General features: G+C 34.0%; 1 protein-coding gene across 1 annotated transcript in view; it reads left to right on the plus strand.

Moving 5' to 3' along the window:
* The window catches only part of EYS (eyes shut homolog), a 1,631,667-nt gene that overhangs the window by 1,097,801 nt on the left and 505,981 nt on the right, over positions 1-27,885 (plus strand). The window contains exon 29 of the mRNA XM_047102761.1: positions 5,646-5,758. Within this exon, the coding sequence (XP_046958717.1) occupies positions 5,646-5,758 (113 nt within the window). The remainder of the gene's footprint in view (positions 1-5,645; positions 5,759-27,885) is intronic.

Consider the following 27,885-nt stretch of genomic DNA (forward strand, 5'->3'; position numbering starts at 1 on the left):
AAGGTATGGAAGCAAACCCAAGTGTCCTGGTGTGTACAGACATACACACACGTGCGCGCGCGCGCGCGCGCGCGCACACACACACACACACACACACACACACACACTTGAATATCACTTAGCCATAAAAACAAACAAAAAAAAGAATGTAGTCTTGTCATTTGCTACAACATGGATTGGCCTAGAGGTTACTATGTGAAACAAAATAAGTTAGAGAAAGATGAATACATGTGATTTCACTTTTATGTGAACTCTAAAAACCAAAACAAATGAGCAAATAAAAGAATAGAAATAGTATCTCAAGTATAGAGGGATGGGATTGGGAAGATAGACAAAATAGGTGAAGAGGATTAAGAGTACAAACTTCCAGTTATAAAATAAATAAGTCATAGGGATGTCGAGCATAAAAAAGTACATAAATAAAAGGAAGAAAGAAAATGTTGCCATCGTTAACCATAGCATTGTTCCACTGCAAATAATTATTACATAGGAATAATGTAAGCATTAACCATGTAAGTTAAAGCTGTGATGCAACTAAAATTATGGTTAATGTAATGCTGATTGTTTAACCAAAAATTATTACATATGGTACGTATATAATATGATAGAAAAGTTAGGCTCCAAAAATTTGTGAAATTGAATAATTAATACCCCAAAATATGAACATGTTGCTTAGAAATTTGAAAGTTAATATTGGAATAAATTGATAAGAGTGTGAAAATTGAGCATGAAATCAGGGATAGTACTAATAGTTTGATAGTGGGAACTAATTATTTTTATGATACAAATCAAGTAGAAGTACCACTATAAAAAAAGAAAAGGCATATGGGTTTCTGGCCATGAATGAGTAATTGCTGGTAGACTCTCCTTACCATCATGAACAGTTAGAAAATTGGGATAAATTATGTAGGAAAACACACAACAAAGACACATGTAACAATGTCCAGTATCCGATAAAAAAAAAAAAATTAGATCTGGAGAGAATCAGGACACTGTGCACCGCAATCAGGATAAAAATGATTACATCTCAATAAATCATAGAGATTATAATTGGCATACAAGAACTTTAAAACATCTATTATGAACTTAAAAACAAATAAAACATGTACTACAAGAGGGAAAAATGGAATCTATTTAAAAATCAAGTAAAAATATAAACAAAAATTCAACTAATAAAAGAAACAGAAATTTCAAAGATAAAAATATAATATCTGAACTGTATTAGATTAACAACAGATTACATTTCTGCAAAAGAAAAAAATCATTGAACTTGAGTACATAGTGATAGAAACCATATGAAAGAAAGAGAAAAGTGATGGAAAAAACCTAAGTGACCTGTAGGATGTAACAAGGGGTTAAAATATGTGTATTAGGAGTTCCAGAAGGTGGAGGGAGAAAGGAGAGAAAAAAAATATTTGGAGAAATATTGACCAAATTTGCCTGGATTTTACGAAAAATGTCAACTTATAAATGCAATAATCTCAATAAGACCTAATAAAATGAGAATTTTCACTGACTTCTCATCAGAAGCAATGCAATCCAGAAGATAAGGGAATATTTTCAAGTGCTCTCAAAATAGTTAAGTAAACTGTAATAAAATAGTACAAATTAAAGACATTTTCTTAAAAAAAAGAAAAGAAAGAAAACCTGAAAAAACATCAGACCTACATTATAAGAAATGGTAAAGGAAGTTGTTAAGGGAAATGATACCAAAAGGTCCTTGGAACAGCGAAAGGGAATGAAGAGAGCCAGAACTGGATTGAGACACATGGTTTGGAAAACAGAAAACATCCTAGCAGCAGCAGTAGCAGCAGAGGGGATAGATCATGTGGCAGTTTAACAGGGATGTTCTTTATAAGTTACATTCTTCAAAACTTTTCCCATCCTACCAGATTTGAATTTAATATGGGATTTAATAATAGTTTAGCAGTAGAAGCTTTGTTCAAAAACATAATAATAATTACTATTGCTAGCTTAAAAATAATCTTTTTTTCATATTTCTCACAGATGTATGAAATAACCACAGTGTGCCTAAGATGAGACCTTTAAAAACAAATTTTAAGTAACTGATAAAACAATCTACAGTAAAAAGGAAACTATTGGAGCTGTTTCTCTATTACCAATTGATTAATTGATTACAAACCAAACTTACTGGTTTTCAAAATCCATTATTCTAAAAAATCTCTTGAATTCAGCCAAAATGGGTACAGGAGGTACATTAGAAATCCATTTAAAAACATAAATAACATTGTAAATAGAAAACTCATAAACTACTGATGAAGAAGAATGAGAAACTAGCTCTTAAAATTACCACTTAATAGCAGGTTAACCAAGAATCCATATACTCCTCAAGTAATTGTGTTTCTACTATATCAGGACAAAAAGGAATTAATAACTTTTTTCACATGATGTTAAATATTTAGGCATGTAAATTTCAAAAACAAACTCAGATGGTACATTTTTTATTTTAAATTGTTTATAAATTTGGAATATTGTATATGCAATCTAAATGATAGCCAGGAAGGCTGTCTCACCTTATGTAACTACTCTTGAATATTAATGTAGAAACTTATTTGTACAGTATTGATAGTTCATTGGCTTCAACTCTCTTTAAAGAAATGAGAGTAAGGGGTACCTGGGTTGCTCATTTGATTAAGTGTCTGTCTTCAGCTCAGGTCATGATCTCTCAGTTCACGAGTTTGAGCCCCACGTCAGGCTCTGTGCTGACAGCTCAGAGCCTGGAGCCTGCTTCGGATTCTGTGTCTCCCTCACCTTCTGCCCCTCCCCCACTCTCTCTCTCTCAAAAATAAATAAACATTAAAAAATTAATAAAAAAAGAAATGAGAGTAAAGGCCATCAAATGCCAGAGATAAAATTAAATATTCTTCTGTTCATATAGAGGTAGAAAAAATGAGAATATGTTGAAGATGTTTATAACTTTGAGTCAAATTTGAAATAAAAAATGAGAATTCTGCCAGGGCACCTGGGTGGCTCAGTTATTTAAGCTTCTGACTTCAGCTCGGGTTACAATCTCACAGTTTGTGAGTTCAAGCCCTACATCAGGCTCTCTACCTTCAGCAGAGGCTGCTTCAAATTCTCTGTTTCCCTCTCCCTTTGCCCATCCCCAGCTCATGCTCACTCTCTCGCTTTCTCTCAAATAAACATTTAAAAAAAAATGAGAGCTCAGTTATTATTACTGTTCAGTACTGTGAATCATATTAATGATATTGTGTGGTGGCCATTTTACATTGTTTAGAAGTAACTAGGGGTCATTATTTTTTTATTTGTCTTGAACAAAAATAAAAACCAGATTTGAGAAATCCCAGGAATATATGTGAGTACAGATGTTTTCTCATGGAAAGGGGGATAACATGCAAGTACAGCATTCCTGTAATCTCATATACAGGTGATTTTTCATGATTTCTTGTCCTTAATGAATCTGTTATACATGGTTACATTGTAACTTGTATCAATTATATATCTTGTTTCCCTTTTACTTTTTAAAAATCCTGTCCCAGAAACCTAACTAACCAAATTATTATGTTAGTCAAATTCAAGGGGGTAAAGTTCCCAACATTAGAAACTGTCTAAAAACCATGTGATTACAGTTTACTATTTAGATTTGGTGTTTCTGGGTACAAGTTTGACTTATTTTTTGCTAAATGAAATTTCCATATTCAAAGTGAAAAAGATTTACATGAGAGTTTGGAAACCAGTTAACTCATCCTGAACAAGAGTGCCAGAGGTTAATGTGTGGAAGAACTGGAAATTTTGAATCTGTTAATACAGAAGAAATCAAATAATTTTGAATTCATTCAGATTTAAAGGCTGTGAATTTTTTTTCTTGCTAACAAAGTCCAGGGTGAATAAATTAATATTTATCTTTTAATCCATAATATGTGAATGTGATTTGAATTATAGAATTCTATCATGTATCTCACCGAGTGATCATAGAATCATTTTCTTTTAGAGCATTTCTCATTGCTTCATATTCATTTAAAAAGCTATAACTTTCTTCATACTTTTCATCCTCATAAATAATAAGGATCTTCATGAACAGAGGAAAATATTTAAATATGCACATACATTATGCTATTTTTGAACTGTGTTAAACTAAGTAAAACATTCATAACCATTTCTATCAATAACATTTTTCCAAGACCATTTAATTTTTTAAATTTTTAATTGTAAACTGCATATTAATTCACAAGCTTCTAATGTTTCAGGGGAGGCATATGTACACATTATCTTAAATAAAAACCAGGTCCATGTCTAACCGTAACGAAAATATAAATTAAACTTAAAAAACAAAAAGATTAATAAAACCCATAAAAACTTTAAGCTAACAATTACAAATGAATATTTTCCCTTCTACAACATGTAAGAGCCAAACATTTCTGTTTTACTTACAATGAACTGACTTCATTGTAAACTTACTGTGTGAAATATTGTTTTGTTTTCTAGTCCAGTCATTTTTGACACTTGACAGAGTGTTACTTGTTGAGAGGGTTTGTAGTACGTTTGAACCAACATCAGAAAGAGGAAGAAAATATTTAAAGGTTTTTAAACTAAGGCTCTAAGTTAAAAGATGAAATAAATTCACCCTACAATTTCTAAACAATACAAAGTCTCCCTTCCATACTTTGTAATATTACATTTAATGAGAAACTAAGTCTTGAAAATGCAAATAGTGCATTTTTTAATTCAAAAGTCAAGGTAGACAATTTTAAGTGTATAAGTTCAGTAATTATCCTGCTCATAATTTGTTCCATCTTAGCTTAAAAATTTTAACAATACCAAGAGCATAAGAGTATACAGAATCTGAAATAAATGCTCATATCTGTTGAAATCTGACCTGTGCCCCTTTTAGTTTTTATTAACTTCTCTTTTTCACATAAATGTAAATTCATATAGATACATAATTAATGGAATAGTATGTTCATGGTGAATGAAATGAAAAGTCATATATCTGTTTATCTTTAAGAGGTTATATGTGTTCATTAAAACAAATGCTTTCCAATGCCCTTTTTCTTTTTTTTTTTTTTTTTGATTTGGTCCTGTTGGCAATCTTTTTTTGCCCAAGTTATTCCTAAGGAGGATAGGCCACACAACTGAACACAAAGTTATACAGAATGCATCAGGACTGTGGGATGTCACAAATATTCAGTTTACTGTGTTTCCTTTGATAACAGAAAGAGAACCTTTTCTTGATGTGTTAAGAGCTGTGAGTGGGGCAAGATAACTAATGTCTGAAAGAAAAAGTAAGAAGGAACATAGGCAAAAGATGCAAAAGTGTAATCCACTGATGGGAAGGATGAACATATTAGCTTTTCTCCTCTGCTCCAGCTGTAATTCACTATAATAATGAAAATTTTTCTTTATCCATATATGTGATTCATAGAGTGATATCTACAGATTCCAAGTGACTTTTGACTCAGGTAGTACTCAGGTAGTATTCTTTTATGCTAAATTCTGGAATGGTATTTATGAATAGAGTTAAATTACTTTCTACCAATATGTTGAATAAATCAGCCACCCAATCTGAATGCACATTCTGACCAGTTTACAGCAAGAATAATATATTGTAGAAATAATATAAGTATTCTCTCTCTCTCCCCCTCCCTCCTTCTCTTCCTCCATGTCAGATTTCTGGGCCATTGGAGAATTTTACTGGCTGCATAGAAGTTATGGAAATCAATAACTGGGAATCTTTCATCCCATCCAAGGCAGTGAAAAAAATTCACGTTGAAAATTGCAGGTAAAATCCATTAATGATTTTTCAAATACTTGTTTGAATAACCACACCAAAAAGTAACATTTCCATTTGAAATCATCTAATCAGGATTAGATTACATTTCCTTCATTTTGATGTTTTCTTTATAGTGACATACTATATTTTTTTACAGACTATAGAATGTTTAAGCTATATCCCAATTAAATTGGACCATGTATTTATAATGGGTTTCAGCTTTCTGCTACATAAGATACATCGTGTCAACCAACAAATGATAAGTTAGTCTTGATTAGAAAATGTCATCTTTTGGAGTGTTTGAAATATAAGCATGCTGTCATGCATATGGTGTATTGTTCAGGTTGCTTAAATGTTTCTTTAAAATGTCATTCTCAAAAAGTTGTCATTGTGCTTGAATTCCCATTATTTGTGGCATTCCTTTCAAATAACCTTCTTCTAGCTATAGAACTATCTGTATATGTGGAGGGAGGTGGGGTGGAGTTGAAGTAACGAGATGGTACATTTGACCCAATATTAGGCATTCGTGCCATTGGTACAAATTGGTTAATTTTTTTTTCCTTGATGGTGACGAAAAAAGGATCATTTATGGAGCCTTGTGGTGCATTGGAAAAGGTGCACCCGGGTTAGGTAGGATAGTGTGATGAGGCAGGATGTTTGATCACAGAACAGCCTGCTTGACAATAGCAGAAACACATTGACTCCACAAACAAACTGTGAATTATTGAAATTCTTCTGTGGACTGTGGTCCAAGATGAATAAAGAGTCACACAATGACTGTCCTTAAGGAGTTTATGGTGTACTAGAGGAGATATTGATGAAATATGCAAATGAATATATACATATAAAGTGTGCTTTGGGGAAAAAACAGAAGGCTATGAGAACTTTACATATTTGAATATCAGCAAATTGGTGTCCTTCACAGTTTGGCTGGGGGGTAGTGTATGTTCAAAAATTGAAGAAGTACTTTAGAAAGTAAAAGGCTAATTCATTCCCCAGTGTTTCACCTGTAGGCTATACGTTTAAAATATATTTGTGGCATCTATCATACAGTGGTAGACATAGTGATTATTTTATTTGTTTTGTTTTTACTCAAATTAAAACTTAATATCTTACATTATACACAATAGATGGGTTCCAGCAATTTTAATATAAATAAAATACTCATAAATCCTTATATATTTTACCATTTATTTCTAATTTTTTTAAGTTTGTCTCAATTTGTTATTGATTTTCAGTGAGCAGTATTTCCTAACAATTAGTTACCTCTCAGATTCTTTGCTCTCTAGCTTCTCTGTTAAATATTATGATTTGCAACTCATAGTTAAATGAATAATGATTTTACTAGGAAGCAAATCCATTGAAAATGATATACTCCTTTGATAATTTATATAATCATCTGCTAATGTAGCAATTGATAAAATTTTCTATTTTTAACTTTATAAAAGTAGGACATGCTTAACTTCTCTTTGTAAGAATGAGTATAAAAAAAACAACAACAGAAAATCACTATGTAATCTCAGCTCTCTGCAAGCCCTAAAACTTTTCTCAATCTCTCTTCTATTTAAGTCCTGTTTTATTGCCCTTCAATGCCATTAATTTGACCTTCATTCTGCAATATTGGTTCTTTAAATACTATCTATAATTTAATGCTGCAAATGGTATTATCCCTCCCTATAACATCCAACACAGCTATAGACATATGAGAGGCATTTTGGCTGTAATTAGGGTTAGGGCAAACAGAGACTATTAAATTTTTCTGAACAGTCACTCTGCTTCTCTCACCAACCCCTACTAGTACTTGATTTCATTTAAGATCACCTTTCCCTTTTTTTTTTTTCCTTTTAACATTTATTTGTTTCTGAGAGACAGAGAGAGACAAAGCATGAGCAGGAGAGGGGCAGAGAGAGAGGGAAACACAGAATCTGAAGCAGGCTCCAGGCTCTGAGCTGTCAGCACAGAGCCCGATGCGGGGCTTGAACTCACGAACTGCGAGATCATGACCTGAGCCGAAGTTGGACACTTAACCAACTGAGCCACCCAGGCACCCCTATGATCACCTTTCCTAAGACAGACATTTCCTAAGACGAGATTGGGTCTAGAATGAAGTTTTCAAAACCTAATTCTGCAAGTAATTGGCTGTATGACACCAAGTAAGGTTTAACTGTTCCCTATTCCTCCTCAGTCTTATCCGTGAAATCAAAAAAATAACCCTTGCCTTATAATGTTGTAAAAAAGATAAAATTGGACTCTCTTCTTTGTTAAAAGCTCAGAGACATTGAGCTTCATTGCCAAATTTGCTACCATGTCGAGGAAATTGCATCTTCTAATCGGTCTCCCAGAACCCACCTCTCTCTCTCCCCACCTTCCTCATTCACAAGTCTGGCTTCTTCTCAACATTTAGCCCTCAACTTTACTATGACCTCATCTAAGAGGACTTTCTAGACGATCAAAAATGAAATGGCCTCCCCTCCATCATGTCTCCTACTCACTGTTTATTTCCATATTATTTTTTATTCTTATGAGGAATGACACTATTTGAATATATTTATTTGTTCCTAGGTTTCTTTTATGACTCTTGTCACCATAATGTGTGCTCCTTGTGGGCATGGACTCTGTAGAACTTTTCCACTGCTATTTCTTCATGGCCTGGAATGGTAGATGCTCAAAAATTTACTGTATAAAATATCCAAGATTCAATTATGATTTCTTCACACAAATTTTTACTATGAATTATTATTATTTTTTTTAGATTCACACTACAGAGTGATTCTCAAACTTTTTGGTCTTTGCACCCTTAAAAAGTGCTGTTTTTGTTGGCCACAAAGGGCCTTTTTTTTTTTTAATATTTATTTTGTTTTAGAGAGAGAGAGAGAGAGAGAGGGAGCATGAGTGGGGGAGGGGCAGAGAGAGACAGATCATGAGTGGGGGAAGGGAAGAGAGAGAGCAAGACACAGAATCCAAAGCAGGCTCCAGGCTCTGAGCTGTCAGCACAGACCCTGATGTGGGGCTCGAACCACGAACTGCGAAATCACGATCTGAGCTAAAGTCAGATGCTTAACCAACAGAGTCACCCAGGTGCCCATCAAAGAGCATTTTTTAATGTGGAATATATTTATTAGTATTTACTATATTAGAAATTAAAACGAAGGAGGTTTAAATATATTTATTTTTAATTCATAAAAATAAAAAAATTAATATATAAAATAAAAATATGTTAGTATAAATAAGAATAGCATATTTTTTGAAAAGTAAGTGTACTTATTAAAACATAAAAATGATGAGAAGAGTGGCAGTGTTTCACATTTTTTGCAGATATCTTTATTGTCTGACTTAGTGAAGACAAGTGGAAACTTAGATGTGTTTCTGTGTTCAATCTGTACAATAATTATTCTGCTGAAATAGTTGAAGAAAGTTCTGGCCTCATACATATGTATTTAGAAATGATAGCAGTGTTTTAATAACCTTTTTAGACAATTGGGAATATTCTTCTTCGTACCAAAACTTGGTAAGTAAAAGATTCTTAAAGGTTAGTTGCAATGTAGAATGTGAAACCTGATGATCAATGAACCTCTTATACTCTGTTACATTAAAATCCATTGTTCTTTTTCACATTTGGAATGGATCTTTTACACATGCACAATTTTTTACTGTCACTGGAAAACGTTGTTTCTTGAGTTATTCAACTATCCCAAATGTCAACACATATCAATATAAAATATCAAAAAGTCCTATCTGTGACTAATATATAATATTACTTAATAATATATATATATAATATATTATTTCCTACATATTTTAATAGACACCTACATTTACTTCACTAGTGTTCTTAATAAGTAGAGGCATGAGGTGTCTTGTGCCCAGGGTATGAAAGACTGATCATTCAGGCTCCATGGATAGATATCATATAGTATGACATCAAGAGCAGCTAAATCAACTTTCCACCCCTAGGTTTTTTCCCTAGAGAAGCACAGATATATGACCTAATGACACTTAAAATAGCCTTATTAAAAATAGTAAAACATTGGAAAGTAAGGAAATGGATGTTTAAAGGGATGATAAATATGATGGAATTACTTATAAGTCAGTTGAAAACAATGAAATAACATTTACATGTATCTGTGTGGATAGATCTGAAATCATACCATTTAGTGAGGAAAAAAAGGATAGCTGTAGCAATATACCATTTGTGTGCACTTTTGAAACTGTGTTATATACAAACTGGTCCCTTATTACACATTTTCATATTTCTCCATATAATATTAAATACTCTAGATTATGTGAACCCTTTCTTTCTTAAATAATCACTATTTCTGAAGGAATGTGTTGTATAATGAGGAGAGGTATTTAAACAGAAGAAAATGATTCACGAACAAAAAAGCATCAGATTATTTTCCACTTTCAATTCTTTATTCACAAATCATCTCAGCAGAACATCAGTGTCATTAAATCAAACATTATTAACTTTCAAAAAAGAGTAGGTTATAAAGTATATATCATGCCTTTATAAATTTGTGGAAACATTCTAGAATCCTACTTTAAGCAGATATTTGATTTAAATGTTTTATTAATAAAAGACTAAGGTATAGAGTTTTAACGTTGTAGCAATACATCAGTGCTATTATTGTTTTTTTACAAAATAAGCATCCTATATCATTTTCAAGTGGATGATATGAACCTCCAAAATAAAGTACAAAAACAAAATTTGATTACTCAGTAATGGGAATCCAAAGTTCATAATTTTATTCACTCAAATAATATAGGCAAATTAAATCTAAAATGAAACAAGAGGAATGAAGTAAATTACAATGTTCTCTAGTTCTTTAGCCATTCAGATACTGGTCTGATGACAATGTGTTGTGAGATTGATATACTCTTGGTCTCCTGGAGACATGATTGTCATTTACATGTGAAGACCAGGTTATGGACAAGAGCTGAAATTGTAGTTTGATATTTATTTTACTTTTGTACATTTGAGACTGAAGCAGGGAGGGCTTTCTGCATGAAGCTGAATTTATCACAGGTGTAGGACTCTGTTTTGAATATACCTTGACATGACTACCTTTAGTGAGTGCCAGCTTAGTGTGATGTTTTTCAAAAAGCTAATTTGTGCCATGAGTTGCTGATTCCCATGATGAGAACAGTAGCATAGGGGAGCTGTCTTAAGAAAATGTTAGTTTTTACCTGGCTGTCCAGTAATAGACCATACAGTAACCTACAACAACAACAACAGTATTAAATAAATAATAAATATTTCTACATTCTTCATTTTTAAGACATAGAGTGTAACAAAACTGGGCTGACAGTGTGATGGATTCATATATGTTTAAATTATTTCTTTTTAACTGTATATTATTGCTTCGCTTCTCTCCTTATTTGGTTCCACTTTTCATTTCTGTTATCTTCTTGAGTGAGTTCATTCCTTATGACTTTCATTAGATGTGTCATTGTCCACTTCAAACCTTCTAGGAAAGAGCTGTCAACTTTATAACATTTTTTAAGATCTTACTATTTAATTTGTACCCTTAAAATCTATTTTATTGGGGTGCCTGGGTGGCTCAGTTGGTTAAGCATCTGATTTCAGCTCAGGTCATGGTTTGTGGGTTCAAGCCCTGCGCAGAACTCTGTGCTGACAGCTCAGAGCCTGGAGCCTGCTTCAGATTCTGTGTCCCCTCTTCTCTCTGCCCCTCCCCACTCATGCTGTGTTTCTCTCTGTCTCAAAAATAAGTAAACATGATTTTTAATCTGTTTTATTATTTTTAAATATCTTGTAAAAATGTTATGTATCTAAAATATATAATTTGGTGACTTAATATACATATACATAGTGAAATAACTACTACAGTCAAACCAATTAACATATCTATCTCCTCACATAGTTACCATTTGTTCTAATGGTGAGACCACCTGAAATACACTCTCCTAGCAAATTTCCAGTATTTAATACAGTAGTACTATGATCATCATGTTGTATGTCAGATCTCTAAACTACATAAACTACATAACTCTAATACTACATAACTTCAATTTTATACTCTTTAACCAGCATTTCCCCATTACCCTTTATCTACCCAAACCTGGTAACCATGATTCTACTCTCTGCTTCTATGTATTTGACTTTTTTAAATTTTACATGAAGGTGAGATCATGCAAATTTTTTTGTTTCTGCATGTAGCTTATTTCACTTAGCATTATGTCTTCTAGGTTCATTCACGCTGTCACAAATGGCAGGATCTCCTTCCTGTTTAAGGCTGAATAATATTCTATTATTCATATATACCACAGTTTCTTTATCCATTCATTGATGGACACCTCGATTGTTTCCATATCTTGGCTGTTGTGAATATTGCTTCAATGACTGTAGAAACACAGTATCTCTTTAAGTTACTGATCTCATTTCCTTTATATATATACCCAAAAGAATGATTGCTGAATCATATGGTAATTGTATTTTTAGTTTTTGAGTAAACTCCATACTGTGTCCTGTTGGTGGCTGTACCAATTTACGTATATAGGGCTCCCTTTCCTTCACATTCTTGGCAACATTTGTTATCTTAACCACCCATCCACCCACCCTTCCTTCCTTCCTTCCTTCCTTCCTTCTTTCCTTCCTTCCTTCCTTCCTTCCTTCCTTCCTTCCTTCCTTCTTTCTTTCCTTTCCTTTCCTTTCCTTCCTTCCTTCCTTCCTTCCTTCCTTCCTTCCTTCCTTCCTTCCTTCCTTCCTTCCTGAAATAGCCATCCTAACATATATGAAGTGATATCTCATTGTGGTTGAAATTAGCATTTTTCTGATGATTACTGATGTTGAGCTTCTTTTCATATACCTGTTGGCCATTTGTATGTCTTCTTTGGAAAAAGTCTATTCCTTTACCCATTTTTAAATTGGACTGCTTGTCTTTTTGCTATTGAGTTGAAGGAGTTTCTTATATTTTTTGGATATTAACCCCTTTTCAGATATACAGTTTACAGGTTTACAGATATTTTCTGTGAGTCCATAGATTGCCCTTTCATTCATCCTGTTGATGGTTTCCTTTGCTGTGCAAAAAAAGAAAAAATTAATGTAGTCCCTTTTGTGTATTTCTTGTTTTTGTTCCTTAGGTTTTGGTGTCATCCCCCAAAAATCATTGCCAAGCCCCGTGTCAGAGAGTTTTCCCTAGGAAAATCTTTTCTTCTAGGAGTTTCATAGTTTCAGGTCCTCCATTTAAGTTCTTAATCCATTTTAAATTGATTCTTATTTATAGAATAAGGGTCCAATTTCAATTTCATTCTTTTGTATGTAGAGATCTAGTTTTCCCAACATGATTTATTAAACTTTACTTTAAATATGTAAATTTACATTGAAGATATATTAAAATTTTAAAAGATGATGGGATCAACCATGTCAAGTATTTTAAACTTGTAATATTTGAAATTAAGGCTATAGGGGAAACTTTACTTTATAAAATCATGCTATGGAAAATGTTTTAGCTGTATTTTAATCAAATTTTAAAGTTCTACCTGAAGGAAAATACATAGATGATATACTTGTATAATTGAAAAATGTGTGTGTCTTCTCAGACTGCTTCATTTGCTCCCTGTATATCAAAGACTTTAGTTTGTTTTTGCTTTTAACTTGTATTTGTCTTGAAAGTTTAGGACTACACACACACACACACACATACACACACACACACACACACACACACACACACACACAGCTGAAAATAGATCTTTTTTTTTTCCGTACTCTTCAAATCCAAACTAGGTAATCCTAACAGTCTTAATAATAAATAAAATTTATAAAATGCATAGTTATTGTATCTAAATATAACCAAACTTTTTATCATCCTGTATTTTTTGATGTTTTTGATATCTTAAATCTACTTCACAATATTTAAAAATATTTTCTTCTTGGGGTGTCTGGGCGGTTCAGTTGGTTAAGCATCCAACTTCGGCTCAGGTCATGATCTCGCAGCTCGTGAGTTCGAGCCCCACGTCAGGCTCTGTGCTGACAGCTCAGAGCCTGGAGCCTCCTTCGGATTCTATGTCTGTCTGTCTCTCTCTCAAAAAATAAACAAACATTAAAAAAAATTAAAAAAAATTTCTTCTCTAGAATTCCATAGTGGACCTAATTACATACATCAGGATTCTTATGATTTGGGTATACTAAGACATCCCTGATCTGTATGGGTAGAGTTTGTTTATTAGTAAATATGATCAAAAAGAATAGACACACAAATTCTCCAAGTAATTGTGTCTAAAGATACAATAGAATAGAGCTAATAAATGCATAATTGAAGTCTTTAACAATCTAGGCTTTACAAACCTGTAAGGCGATTCATTTCATGTTTGTGGACATACATGTATTATTTGGCCACTCCTCAAGTATTAGCAACTGAATGAACTAATTTTGTGGAATTCTAATTTCCTGATGTATCTAAAAATGACTTAAGTCTTACATATGTGTCAGTTCTGTCCTTCCCATGATCACAAGGGAACTTGTGTTTAAATGCATAGCTTTTGTTAAATTCTTTCCACTTCCATTTTTCAAGTGAAGTGACACTTTGATGTTACTTGCACTCGGATTCTAAAGCTCAGAGCTATCAACTAAAAAGAGGAGATACCTGGTACCTGTGGAACCATGTATTGCACCACTTATCATCTCTGTGACTTAATGCTTCCTTCATTTATAAACGGTGATAGTGATAATAATACTGGCCATAGAGTGTTGCTGTAAGAGATTCATGATTTCATATATACTTTTAAAAGCTTCTCTCAATGAGGTCAAATGCCTGGTACACACTTTATTATTACTAGTTAGCTATTGTCATTGTAACTGTTGTTGTTTATCATTTGTTCTTTCTCAAATGATAGATTTACATAGTCCTTTTTCCTATATTTTCCCAAAGAAATAGTAACATAGAATTTGAGAGTCAGGGCTCCGAAGAAAGGAGTCAGATACATCAGAGAATAGCATAACAATACAAGAATATGAAATATTGACTGTTAGTCATCCTTGGTCTTAGAAATCCCTTGACCATTCCCACCTCAGGTGTTTCTTAAAGATCTGCATTTGGCCTCAGTCTCAACATTAACAGAATTTGTGTCCTCCCTAGAATCTGTCCTTATCTCATTATTTTTGGAATCCCTAACCCCTCGCTCTCTATGTATTTTTTTTTCCTATCATACTAAAAAGAGCAATTAACTCTCATAATATTGCTTTTTTTTTTTTAAACTTCTGGACCATGCCCTGGGGCCTGTCTTTCATAATTAAATGTTCTACTCTAGTTTTTCATAAACTAAAAGCAATTCTTTCCCTAAAAGTAATTTAAAATATTTTTTCTTATTACACAGAGTTCATCACAAAATATGTTTAATATGCTTAAGCTATAAAAAGATTGTTTCTGCTCTTTACAACAGACAGGAACTGGAGAATTTATCTGCTGGTTTTGTGGAAGTGGGTTTGACTTAGGCTGGTGTATTTTAATGGTAGAGGAGTTAATCAGAAATACCAAGTTTGAAAGTTCAGCCCTGCTACTTATTATCAATATAACCTTGGCGAAGTAACTTAACCTCTATGTACTTCTATTTCCTTACCTGTAAAATAAGGGCAATAATAATGCATCATAGAGTTAGTATGAGGACTGAATGAAATTGTGTATAAACATTGCATTTAGCACAATGACACAGGATATGCTTCCATTTTGGTAGCTAGTATAATTAGCCATCTTTACCTATTTTTGTTTGACCACATTCCCTATCAGCTGGGAGAATAGTAATCTAAGAAGAAGAATGTTTTCCATGAGAAGTTCAAATGTACCACCTTCATGTTTTTAAAGAAGTATCTACTTGAATTGCCAGTTCAAAATGAACAAAGTAACACACTAAAATAAATAAAAAATAAACACAGACAGAGACACTTAAGAGAAAAGCACAAATATGAAATTCATAGATTTTATTACACTATAAATTGGGTTTATTTCTATTGCAATTTAACTTTTTTTATTTGGCATAAGTTTTTTAACTAACATGTATTTTCATTTTTCTGCACTGCAGAAATTTCTGACATTCTATTCCTGTCTCATTCAAATCTTTGTGCATTGCATACTTTCCTTGACAATTGAAAGATATCAATATTTATATTTTAAAGTCTATTTTAATACTTGGGAAATGAAACATTCAGGAAAAAGAAACTATTTTTAGGTTTTCAGTGAAATGTATGTAGTTGGGTTTTACTTACAGAGATATAAACGTATCTGTTAGAATTTGATATGAATCTTTTCCAAATACTACTATTTGAGGTTATGGTAATATATAACATGTTTGGTTATTATGAAAAATAGAAATGTTGTTCATTTAGGAATAATAGAATTCATGGTAGTGTTCATGATTAATCATGGTTCACAAAAACTATCTCATATGTTCAGAACTGTGGTGAGACTGATAAGGTGAGACCACAGTGCCAGGGCTTCTATATATTGCACTATGCTTCAGACATATTTTATTTACAATCTCTGCTTTTGGTATTAATGGATGGCCACCTTCCAAATGCTTGCCATTGCTTTCAGAATAAAAGTTAAATTCTCCACTAGCTTTGCAAACAAAACAGTTTATGCACCCCCTTCATAATATATAATTGCCCTATAGAAACAGTTGCACAGGCAAGAACAAACTTGCTCAATCCCTTCCACCCCTGTCTTGCATCTAGGTAGGACTGTGGATGCAAGTCCACTGTGGTAGCACTGTGGTAGGACTGTCCTCATCCATGAATTGTGAGCTAAAGGAAAGTGTCTGATTTCTGGCATATGATGTTTGGAAGTGCATTTATTGTCTTTTACTGGGGGAGGAGGACTTGAAGGATCTAACATGATTGAAGCTTCTAAAGTTTAGAAAAGCTGACTGTTGGGGCGCTTGGGTGGCTTAATCAGTTAAGTGTCCGACTTCAGCTCGGGTCATGATCTCGTGGTTCATGAGTTCAAGCCCCACATTGGGCTCTGTGCTGACAGCTCAGACCCTGGAGCCTACTTTGGATTCTGTGTCTCCTTCTTTCTCTGTCCCTCCCTGTTCTTTCACTCTGTCTCTCTCAAACATAAATAAACATTACAAAAAAATTTTTTAGAAAAGCTGACTGTAGAACCTGTCCCCCAAAATAATCAAGAACATATAATACTGAAAGAAACACAGGCTTATTAAGATATATGAGCAAAATAAAAGAACTAAACCATACAGCAAAGATAAATTCAAAAGATGCTTTATCTTCTCTAGCCATATTGCTCAGATGAACTCAAGGTAGCTGTCATTAAGTTGAGAGATAATGTTGTAAGGGAAGAAAAACAACAGAAAAATAAACCTGGCTTGAGATATGACAAGGAAAGAACATTGCATGTTGTTACTAACATGGAACAGACTAAATGTAAATAGATTAGTGATTCCTAAATGTGTATGGAAATATATTGCCAAGAAAACCACAAGCCTGGATTTAAAACAAACAAAACCCCTCTAAATATAAAATATCTCTTGGTCCCCAAAATTTATACCAGCATAAAGCACTATGTGAAAGCTCTACCTTTCTCGAGGGGCACATACTGTCCCAAGCCCATTCCAGATAAGACCAGAGAGACAGGTCAGACACAATGAGTGGGGAGATTTTTTCCCAAGACAATCAGTCTAACCAAGGAACTCTCTATCGTGCCAAGGCAGAACGTATCATAATTGATGACTTAGCTACTTTCCGTCACTGCTGTGCATTCCCATTCTTCACTTTTGGAATGGGCATTTTGTGCAATTATCCTGTTCCTGTTTATATTAAAGGTGGTAATTACTTTTGATTTTGTAGCTCTCTAGACCTTTAAGAAGCCACAGCCATGTCTGATGATAAGGACTGGACATCACCCCAAAATCATTGACTTTGACTAGATGAGATTGTACATTCTATCTTTTGGGAAGGGGCTGAGTACCGTTATCAGGCCTCTGTCAACTTTTTTGCAGACTCTGGCAATGTTGCTGCCTACTCACCAGGTATATATAACGGGTAACCCCAGAGAATCCTGTTTGCTTATTCGGGACTATATAAATCAAAGGTCATGTCTGAGAATACTCTTTTGTCCCAGCAAGATATGACTTCAGATATGCCCAGGGTTTATCCTTTTAATATTCATCCATCCATCCATCCATCCATCCATTCATTCATTAAATATGTATTCACCCTTGAAGGTTTTATTCTCTTGTAGGTATTGAGATAGAAAGATAAACAAAACAGGCCCAGTCCATCCCTCCTGAAGGACAGTCTAGTGCATTTTCAAGCAATGGGTGTGGGAGGGGAGACAGGACAAATACCCAATCTAGCATAGAGCAGGCATAACAGAATCAAAAGCTATACCTGATTTCCCTCCAGAGTCTGAAATACCTTTCACATATTGGGGAGAGAATCTTTGCCATACTGAGAAATTGGTGGGTGAATGTCATATTCTACCAGTGTGTTGGGGTACAACAAAATAAAACAAAAACAAGAGTCACTTTTCTAATGGTTGTATAAATGTATAATGGAATTTGGGTTGCACAGAAGAGAGTCATCTATCTCAGCTTGAGAAGTGGTGAGTATAATTTATAAAAGAGGAAATGCCATGAAAGGGGGAAAATATTTTAGATAAAGAGACAGAAATTTGTCTTGTTTTGTTTTTAAATGTCATTATTGGGTTGCTGGAGCATAAAATGCAATGCAGGAAGCATGAGACATAAGCCTCAAAATGTAAGCTCAGGTCAGATAATGCAGGTTTTGTGTGTTAAAGGACTTGGAGCTGCTGAGAATGAGGAGTATGTTAAGATAGGCATTTGGATGGATTCAGCTGGATCAGTCCTTGTAGAATGGAATCTAAAAGTGAAGACATGAGACTGAAACTTGGGAGACCAGATAGGAGGCTATTTCAATAACCCTAGAAAAAATGAGTGCCTGAAACAAGTCAGTGTTGGCATAAATAGAGAAGATGGATTCATATTATTTAGAAAGAACGATGGCCAGATTTAGCTACTGAGTCTCAAGCAGCTTAAGGAAAAAAAAAAAAAAAAAAAAAAGACAAGAATGACTCCTAGGATTTTAGCTGAAGTTTCAGGGTAAAAGTAGATAACATCAACAGCTATCACCAAAAGAGAAGCAAATTTTGATGGTGTCTCAGCCTGGATTCCTCATGTGCTACTACTTTTTTAAAGAATGCAATTCCAGGAATCACAATAGAGGGAAAAGGGAGAATGAAGTAGGGCTTATATGTGGATGTGTTAGCAAGCTGGATATTGCTTGGCAATAAATTGGACTGATGATTCAGACTCACTGGACTCTCTTAGAGGCCATATAAATGACTGCCACTTGTGGCAGTCCTTCCAAGGGTGGAAAGGAGAAGAATTTGTTCAGCAGCATCTTTGGCTTGAAGGAGTGACCCAATTCACTCACCTAGAAGCAGGTGAGGATAAGAAGATCTTAAATGGTACATATGAATGTCTGATATAAATACTAACACAAAAATTTTCATTTTGGATATGGAGAATTTGAACTTTTGTGTGAATAAGCTTTTGACTACATATGTACAGCAGACAGACATATAAGGGAGTCTGTGACTTATGATAATATGAATTTAAAATATAAATTCAGGAATATTAAAAATAACAGATAAAACCATGAAACTGGATAAAGACATCCAAGGAAAGTTTGCAGGATGAGAAGAGCGATGGGCCAAATGCAAAGATTTGAGCACCGTCTACCTCTTTTTACAGTTGTTACTAGTCTAGAAAGCACCTGAAAGAGATGGCTCTTTGGAGGGGCTTCAATTGTTCACAAATCTTCCTGGAGCAGAATTTCTTATATCTGTGATCTAGTGTTCTTCATAAGTGTTTGTTTTACCTGGAATGCTTTGTACTTCATCCCTCTTATTTGGGGACAGATCAGTTTACTCATTTATCCAGTTACTCAAAAATTTGTATTAAAGGTCCTGCTGAGTATTTGGGACTCCGTGCTGAGCCTCCCAGGTGTGGTCACTGACCCTGTGGGACTTTGAGTAGGATTATTTCATACCAGCAGTCAAGAATCCAAAGGTTCACTATTAACCCAACTGTGATAATGTGGTATCTTTCAAGTCTATTGTTAACCCTGATACATCTTTCTCAAGAAATGGAGGATATTCAAGGTTATCATGTTCTTTTTAAAATTATGTCATGATTTCTATTAAAAATATGGAGGCTGACATTTTGAAGATTTATGTGCACTGCTAGTGGCCATACTGCTTCATGACATCTAAGAAGGGCCAGTCCCCTCCACGTTGTTGTATTGCTCTATTGCAAATATCAGAACTTCTGAAGGTAATCCACTTGTTACCTATCCACTTGCTAAGTATTCTGATGATATACTAGCTATACTAAAATAATGATTTCATTTCACTTATTACATTGGTTCATAAGAATATACAGCATTCAGTCTTTGTCATTATACTATATATATATCTATCATATTCATTTTTACATTCTAGTAATCTTTGCTAAAAAGTTTTTTTGATAAAAGCTTTAAATAATAAAATTCTAAGTATTAAATATAGCTCAGCTTTGATATTTTGTAAAGCTTTATTTTATGAGAACAAAGATTTATAAAATCATATCACAGGTTTCTGAGCAAAACTTTCTGAATGATACATGGATTATTTTTTTGACTGATACTGGAGAATAGTTGTGTAGTTCCTTTTTGGCTGTCAGTGGCATAGTAGCTAAAGGCAGTGGTTTAATTAAGGCAAATAGAATAAAAAAATTGTCTGGCTTTTCAGTGTTACTTTTCATGTACATAGTTTTAACTTCCAATAGATCATTGAGCTTTGGCATTAACCTTTGTTTTTTCAAGTATTTTAAAATTGAAAAAAACTAAGGTTTAGGGCTTCATTTTATCTATAAGCTATTCAATCTTCAAACATTTCTAGACTTTTCACTGGAAATACTCCCATTTTGTACCAGATGGTGTTAATATAAAGAAAATAGAAAAAATGAATATTATAAACATATAAAAAAGAACTCTTTCACTAAAGACAAGCTGTGAAAATATTTAATCAAAGTTACGCCTATATAAGTATGGAACTACTAATTATGTCAAATGAGGGGTACCTGGCTGGCTTAGTTGGTAGAGCATGTGACTCTTGATCTCAGTGTTGTGAATTCAAGCCCCATGTTGGGCGTAGACCTTTCTTTAAAAAAATAATACATATATTAAATCTTATTCTAAAGATAATAAAGTGGTTACAATAAAATATTTCTTTTATATTTATATATATCAAGTCATAGAACATGTTAAAGAAAATCTACCTTGACAGTGCGATGGACAGATGATTTAAGATTCTGTTTTCCGATTCAAAAATCCCTATTCATATTCAAAACATTTTTCTGTTTTGAAGATTCCACAATATCAATGCAAAGCAGGGCAGCTAAAAGTGGTTGCAGTTTTAATATCACTGCCTTTGTCACATTTAACCATGGTTACATGAGTATCTTTATTGGTATACCTTTTCTGATGCAAACTATATTTGTATGTGACCAATACTTTGTTGACTCCAGGAGAAACACTTCCAGTGCCGAAAATTAATACAAAATGAAAATCAGGAACCTTTGTACTAATTTTTTCATTTCTCCTTTTTGAAATGTGTTAAAATACTTCAGCCTTTAAAGTTTGAACTCCTTCGACTTCATATTGCCTTCAGAATAAAATTCATGCTTTTTGGCAAGGCCAGTAATGTTCTCCTTAGTCATCTCCCAATACTCCAGGGTTTGAGTTAACAGTTGTAGAGTTAAGACATCTGAGATATAGCTAGGGTTAACTGATATGTATGGGCTATGAATCTAACTGTGAAAGAAAGGTCACTTTTGTTAAAATCCCACTATATTGCTAACAGAGTGCTAAATATTTTCTTTTGCATTAAAATAATATATGTGGAACATTATTATTTGTCCATCTTGATAGATTAGAAAAGTGAGAGAATAAAAGTTTAGAAGCACATCCAAAGCATACAGCTGTTACAAGGTGGAACTAGAATTTCATTCCAGCTTGTGAGCTCCTTCTAATAGACTAGAGATGACAAACTTTGGTTATTGCTTCCCCAGGCAGACTAATCATCCATTTATTCATTTGTCCACTCATTCTATAAATATTTCAGACCACTGTGTGTCAGATTGTGTCCTAGGCTCTGGGAATACATTGTGAACTAAATGAAGTTCCTACATTGCAGAACTAATATTCTAGTGGAGAAGATGAGCAATGAAATAGTAATTGAATAATTATATGATCTAACTGTTGGAGACAAATGATATGTAAAAGGTAAAATAAGGAATCACAGAACAGTGACTCTTCCCTTGCCTACCTAATTAGTTTAGTTAGGGTAGGAAAGGCATCTTTGAAGAAGTAGTGCTTGAGAAAACACATGAAGCAAATATTTGGGGAGTTGTATGTGAGGCAAAGAAACCAGCTAATATAGAAGTTCTTAAGTAAGAATGAACTTGGTATATTCCAACAATATGAAAACTGTCACTGGAGCAGAGGTAGACAATAAAATATGTGGTAGAATATTAGATCAGAAAGCCTTCTGGGGAATTGATAGTCCATATCAAAGACTTTGAATTTCCATGGAGGTGACTAGAAAATAGTTTTGAGCAGTAAGAGTCATGACTATGTGTGTGTGTGTGCGTGTGTGCGTGTGATTCTAGCTACTGTGTGGAAAACAGACTATAAGATGAGAGTGAAATAAGGAAGCTATTTTGGTCACCATGAAGATGGAGAGAAGTCATTGAATTTGTGATGTTTTTTTTAAAAATGTAGAAGCAATAGACTTGCAGATGGATTGAATGTCAGTGGAGTGGATCGAAAGAAAGTTTTCTCAATAGTTCAAGCCTAAGATGATGATGTCTTGACCTAGGGTGGTGTTCCAGTCAGTATGGCTTAGTAGCAGTGTACCCCAAGACATGCTGGTGTGAAACAATCACATACTGTGTTTAAGAATTCTGTGGCCAGGGGCCCATGGGTGGCTCCGTTCGCTGAGCATCTGACTCTTGATTTTGACTCAGGTCATGATCTCACAGTTGTGAGTTGGAGCTCTGCCCTGTCAGTGCAGAGCCTACTTCTCTCTCTGTCCCTTCTGCACTCTCACTGACTTCCTCTCTCTCTCTCTCTCTTTCTCTCTCTCAAAGTAAATAAACTAAAAAAAAAAAAAAAAGAATTCTGTGGATCAGAAATTCAGTGCTGTGGCTAGTTCTTTCTCACAGTGTTTAATAAGGAAGACTTGATGGCCAGCAGCTGGAGTCCATCTATAGGCACATTCACTCACATATCTAGAGATTGATTACAAGTTAATTGTAGGTCAATTTTTAAAATTAGTATTAATACCTATTCTAAGTATCAGATGATTTTATTATATTTCACTAGGGCTTTTTCTTCACTGTAAGTGTTGGACTCCTGTGATAGTGTACAAAAGATTTCCTCTAATTTGGAAGCATCAGACATGGAAAAGAGAGGCCATTGCAGAATTGCTGCTTGAGTATCTGGTAAACCCTGTTCCAAAATCTCAGCTAAGAATACTTGTTAGTTTATTACTGTCCAAGTGGACAATCCCAATCTCAAGTTATCCGCCCGTTGGCTAATTGAAATAAATTGAATGAGGCCAGTATATATGATGGGCTCATTTATTTCATATTAGATGTTACTGATTTTCAGAAGTACATGTTCATGTGCCAGCCCAGATATCAGAATAGAAATATGCTCCTCAGTTAATACCTCCATGATCATATATAATCACAGTCAACCCATTTTGTCATAAACCTGTCCTTTTATGCAGCCAGTAAGTACCATCAACTGTGTATCCTAAATATACCTAAAATGTCCCCTCTATTCTATATTCAAGGTCAGTACCTTAGATCAGGGGTATAGTGCAAAATCCTCAAGCAAACGTCTATATTGGCCCCTCTGAATCCTTCCTTATTCTACATTGCTGTTAGAGTAATCAATAAAAATTGACAATCATGCCAAATATGCACAGTAATTAATGGGAAAAATCTAAATTATTCATATGGTTGTGTATTATTCTATTTATGATCTGTCCATGTATTAGATAATGAGCAGATGTTACCTTAGTCTAAATATAACTCCAATTTTAACTTAAAAGATTTTTGGCCATTGGAAGTTAACTCTGTTTGGCTTGAAAATGTCAAAAAGCTTTTTTTAAATGCTTTAACAGTGAATTATAGGTGAGTTAAAATGCATATATAGTTTTGAAGATTTCTGTTAGTCTTCAATATAAATACTTGCATAACCTGATTTGGGCTTTCATTTAATTTACAGACTTTTGTTAAGTATTCATAATCCACATATGATAGTTTAAATGATAAAATTCATTTCTGAAGATTTTTTTTAAATATGCTTTTAAAATCTGTGAGACTGCTGATCTTGACGTCTGTATTTGGCTCTCACCTTGACAGTCCTCATTTCCCATAGTTTAGTAATATAAATGTGGTCACTTACCATTGGGATTGTTTTGAACTGTCATTGTTTTTGAGGGTCTTTATTTTTGAAAGATGCCTTCAGTCATAGATTTTTTTATACTTTTGCAGAGCCTTCTGATTAGAGATTAACTGAATATAGCAATGGCACAGCCAATTAAAAGATTACAATATCTGGGGTACCAACTGTGCCATTTTGTTTATATTTTGAATTTTAAGACAGAATGCTTTTAATAATTCCATAACAGTAACATATATTGTCCTTCCTGAGACCTTGACAGTAAAAGTTAATAAAAACACCCCTATCCACAAGCATAGTTAGTTGCTGCAGAAAGACAGATATTCTTACCAACAAAAGAAACATTCATTTCCAAAAACTGCATATAAATATTTTACACAGTTACCTAATTTTCTCAAAGTTTAAATTGATTATAAATAGTTTATGTGCTTTTTCTGTATCTGAAACCTGCACAACTCCTTAATGAAATCTTGCTTAAGCCTTGGTCAGTAAACCAAACATTATACACGGTACAGCAGTGCCCCCTAGAGCTAAATAACTGTACAAATTAACATTTTCTAGGTGTTTCATTTGATTACAACTTCAGAAACAGTGATTAATGTTCTGTTCAAACGCTTTGTTTCCTGTAATCTGGAGAATAATTCAGTGATAACTAGAGAATAATATTTATGGTTAAGATTTTATTTTTTATAAATCTGTTGTGCCAGTGGTGTATACAAATAGTACTATTTGTATAAACTTACACAGTTTTCCTTTAAGCATGTGATTTAGATTTTTCTTCATTCCTAGTTATGAATGAAGTCACACATCTACAAGTTGACTTAAATATTCTTCAACACTATGATAGCATTTATAATATATTAATAATAAATTATAGTCTACTCCAAAAGTCATAAGGATAATAGAATTACTAAGCTGGGAAATACGTTTCAGATCATCTAGACCAACATGCTCATTTCCTCATCTGGGTGAGGATAAGCTGCTCGCCTGCAGTCACACAATCTGGTTCCAATGAAACCAAAGCAGTGTGTTCGTGCACAGGATAATCACTAACTAAAAATGCTAATGCCAATCTGACACTTGATAGTATATTCATTTATATCAATAATGATAAATTTCCTAATTTCTTGTATACATTTCACTGTTTAAGAATAAACCCTACAACATTTCTGCCAACAAGTACATCATTTAGAATAAACTGCAGTTGACACTTAAGAGACACACAGTCTGATGAACAAACTGCAATTTTGACAAATGAGGGAGAAGCAGTGTGATTTGTGTAACTCATAGAAGCAAGAAGAATGTCGTAATTGGGGAAAAATTGTGAATCTTCTCTTTTTCTGCACACTGCTGTCTCTAGTGGATCATGCCCTAGTTTCTAGACCCCCAAAGAAATAAAGAATCAAAGCAAATAAGTGATTAAATCCAGGCCCAAATAGCTTCAATTGTTTAATTTGATGCAGTTGTAAAACATGAACTATATTCCAAAATATGGGCCTATCCGAAATGCAAGCCACTTAGATTTAGAGAAAGCAAGAATGAAGAGAAGACAGAGGTGAAAAAGACAAGATGGCAGATGAACAACATGCCCCTTCTCAGCTGAAGTGGGAGAGAGTAGTTTGAATCTAGTAAACAACAAAAATACTTCTTCAGCGTTACCATTCCTAAGGAGTAGTTATTATTTGGGGAAATAAACAACTACCCATCCTTCCTGGTCCTGCCCTTCTGGTACCATGCACTGGAAGTTAGATACTCCCGAACTATAGGAACTGTTGCAGGGAGCCATGTCCCTGCTATCTTCCCTAAGGCATCCAGCACTCATCTCCCTCCACCGCCCGCCCACCCCCCGCCAACCCCTGCTTTTATAGGGAGAGAGAGGTCTCTAGTGGACCATGGGAAGTAGCTATAGTAAATAGGAATGTGATAACATTCATGTATATGGCCTTTTCCCTCAACTCTGCCTATAAATTTTCTGTTAAGGGGAAAAAAAAAACAAAACTATTTGTTTTGGCTTCAGGCTGATGCAAACTTCACGCTTGTGTTAAAATGCTATCTTTTCCTCTTGGGTACCAGCAGTCTGTACATATCACAAATATTCTTCTTGCAGAGCAAAACCAGCAACTTTTTTCATAAAATCATCTCAAGTCATTAATGTCTTTTTTCATTTTTAGTATATTTTTAAAAGCAGAAACTAATAGATGTATGTGAAGTTATTAGTGTTGCTTATTATGTAATTTGTGATCTTACTAAAAGCAAAAACAAATATTAAACATGAGTTAATTGGAAATTAAAAAGGCAAGCATAGGAGCACCTGGGTGGCTCTATCATTTGAGCTTCCGACTTTGGTTCAGGTCATGATCTCGTGGTTTGTGAGTTTGAGCCCCGCATCAGGCTCTGCACTGGCAGCTCAGAGCCTGGAGCCTGCTTTGGATTCTGTGTCTCCCTCTCTCTCTGCCCCTCCCCCACTCATGCTTTGTCTCTCTGTCTCTCTCTCTCAAATAAATAAACATTAAAATATTTTTTTAAAAAGGCAAGCATAAAGGTTTGGAAGATGGCAATAGATTGTTAGGAACATTTTTTGTAATAGTAAACAATTATTAAAAGGTTTTGGCAAGCTTTATTAAACCTGACAATGTTGAAAGCAGGGCCTTTTATTAAAAATAAAATTAAAGGGGCGCCTGGGTGGCTCAGTCGGTTAAGCGTCTGCCTTCGGCTCAGGTCATGATCACACCGTTTGTGAGTTCGAGCCCCGCGTCGGGCTCTGTGCTGACAGCTCGGAGCCTGGAGCCTGCTTTGGATTCTGTTTCTCCCCCTCTCTCTACTCCTCCCCTGCTCATGCTCTGTGTCTCTCTGTGTCTCAATAATAAATAAACGTTAAAAAGATTTAAAAAAAAATAAAATTAAATTAAAATTAAAATTTTTAAAATAAAATTATTTTATTTCTTAAACTATTAAAAATAAAATTTTTTAAAAAGGAATCAGGGCATAAGACTTTGGTATACATATTTTCAAGAATGATTTGAACTTTTACACAGTGAAATATTTTAATGATGTACATATATTTTTTTATTTCTAATCTACAGTAAATGAACAATTCCATTGTTTTCCTTGAGTTGTATTTAGAGAGATTTTTTTTTTATTAAATAAAGAGGTTCTCCCCAAATCTAAAAATTCTTCATTCTATTGTTTTGCATAAAGTTAAAAGGCAGACTAATAATTGTCATGTCTCAGATCTTATAACATGTGCCATTTTTCAAATAAGAATGAACAATTCCATTGCTAAAAAGCTTCTTAAAAACATTTGAATGAACAAGATATTACTAATATATGATGCTCATATTTCTTTTTTAAAGTTTTTTTTTTTTTTTTTTGAGAGAGAGAGAGGAGGAGGGGCAGAGTGAGAGTGTGAGAGAGAATCCCAAGCAGGCTCCGCATTGTCAGTGCAGAGCCCAACCCAGGGCTTAATCTCACCAACCGTGAGATTATGACCTGAGCCAAAATCAAGAGTCAGACACTTAACTGACTGAGCCACCCAGTCACCCCTGACATTGGTCATATTTCAAGTGTAATACAATACAAATATATTCACTCTCAAATGTAATACACTGAAAATGAGATTCATGAATTG

The sequence above is a fragment of the Lynx rufus genome, unplaced genomic scaffold, assembly GCF_022079265.1.
Source record: "Lynx rufus isolate CCGP_SWC_20201006 ecotype Redwood Valley unplaced genomic scaffold, mLynRuf1.p SCAF_6, whole genome shotgun sequence".
NCBI classification, from domain to species: Eukaryota; Metazoa; Chordata; class Mammalia; order Carnivora; family Felidae; genus Lynx; species Lynx rufus.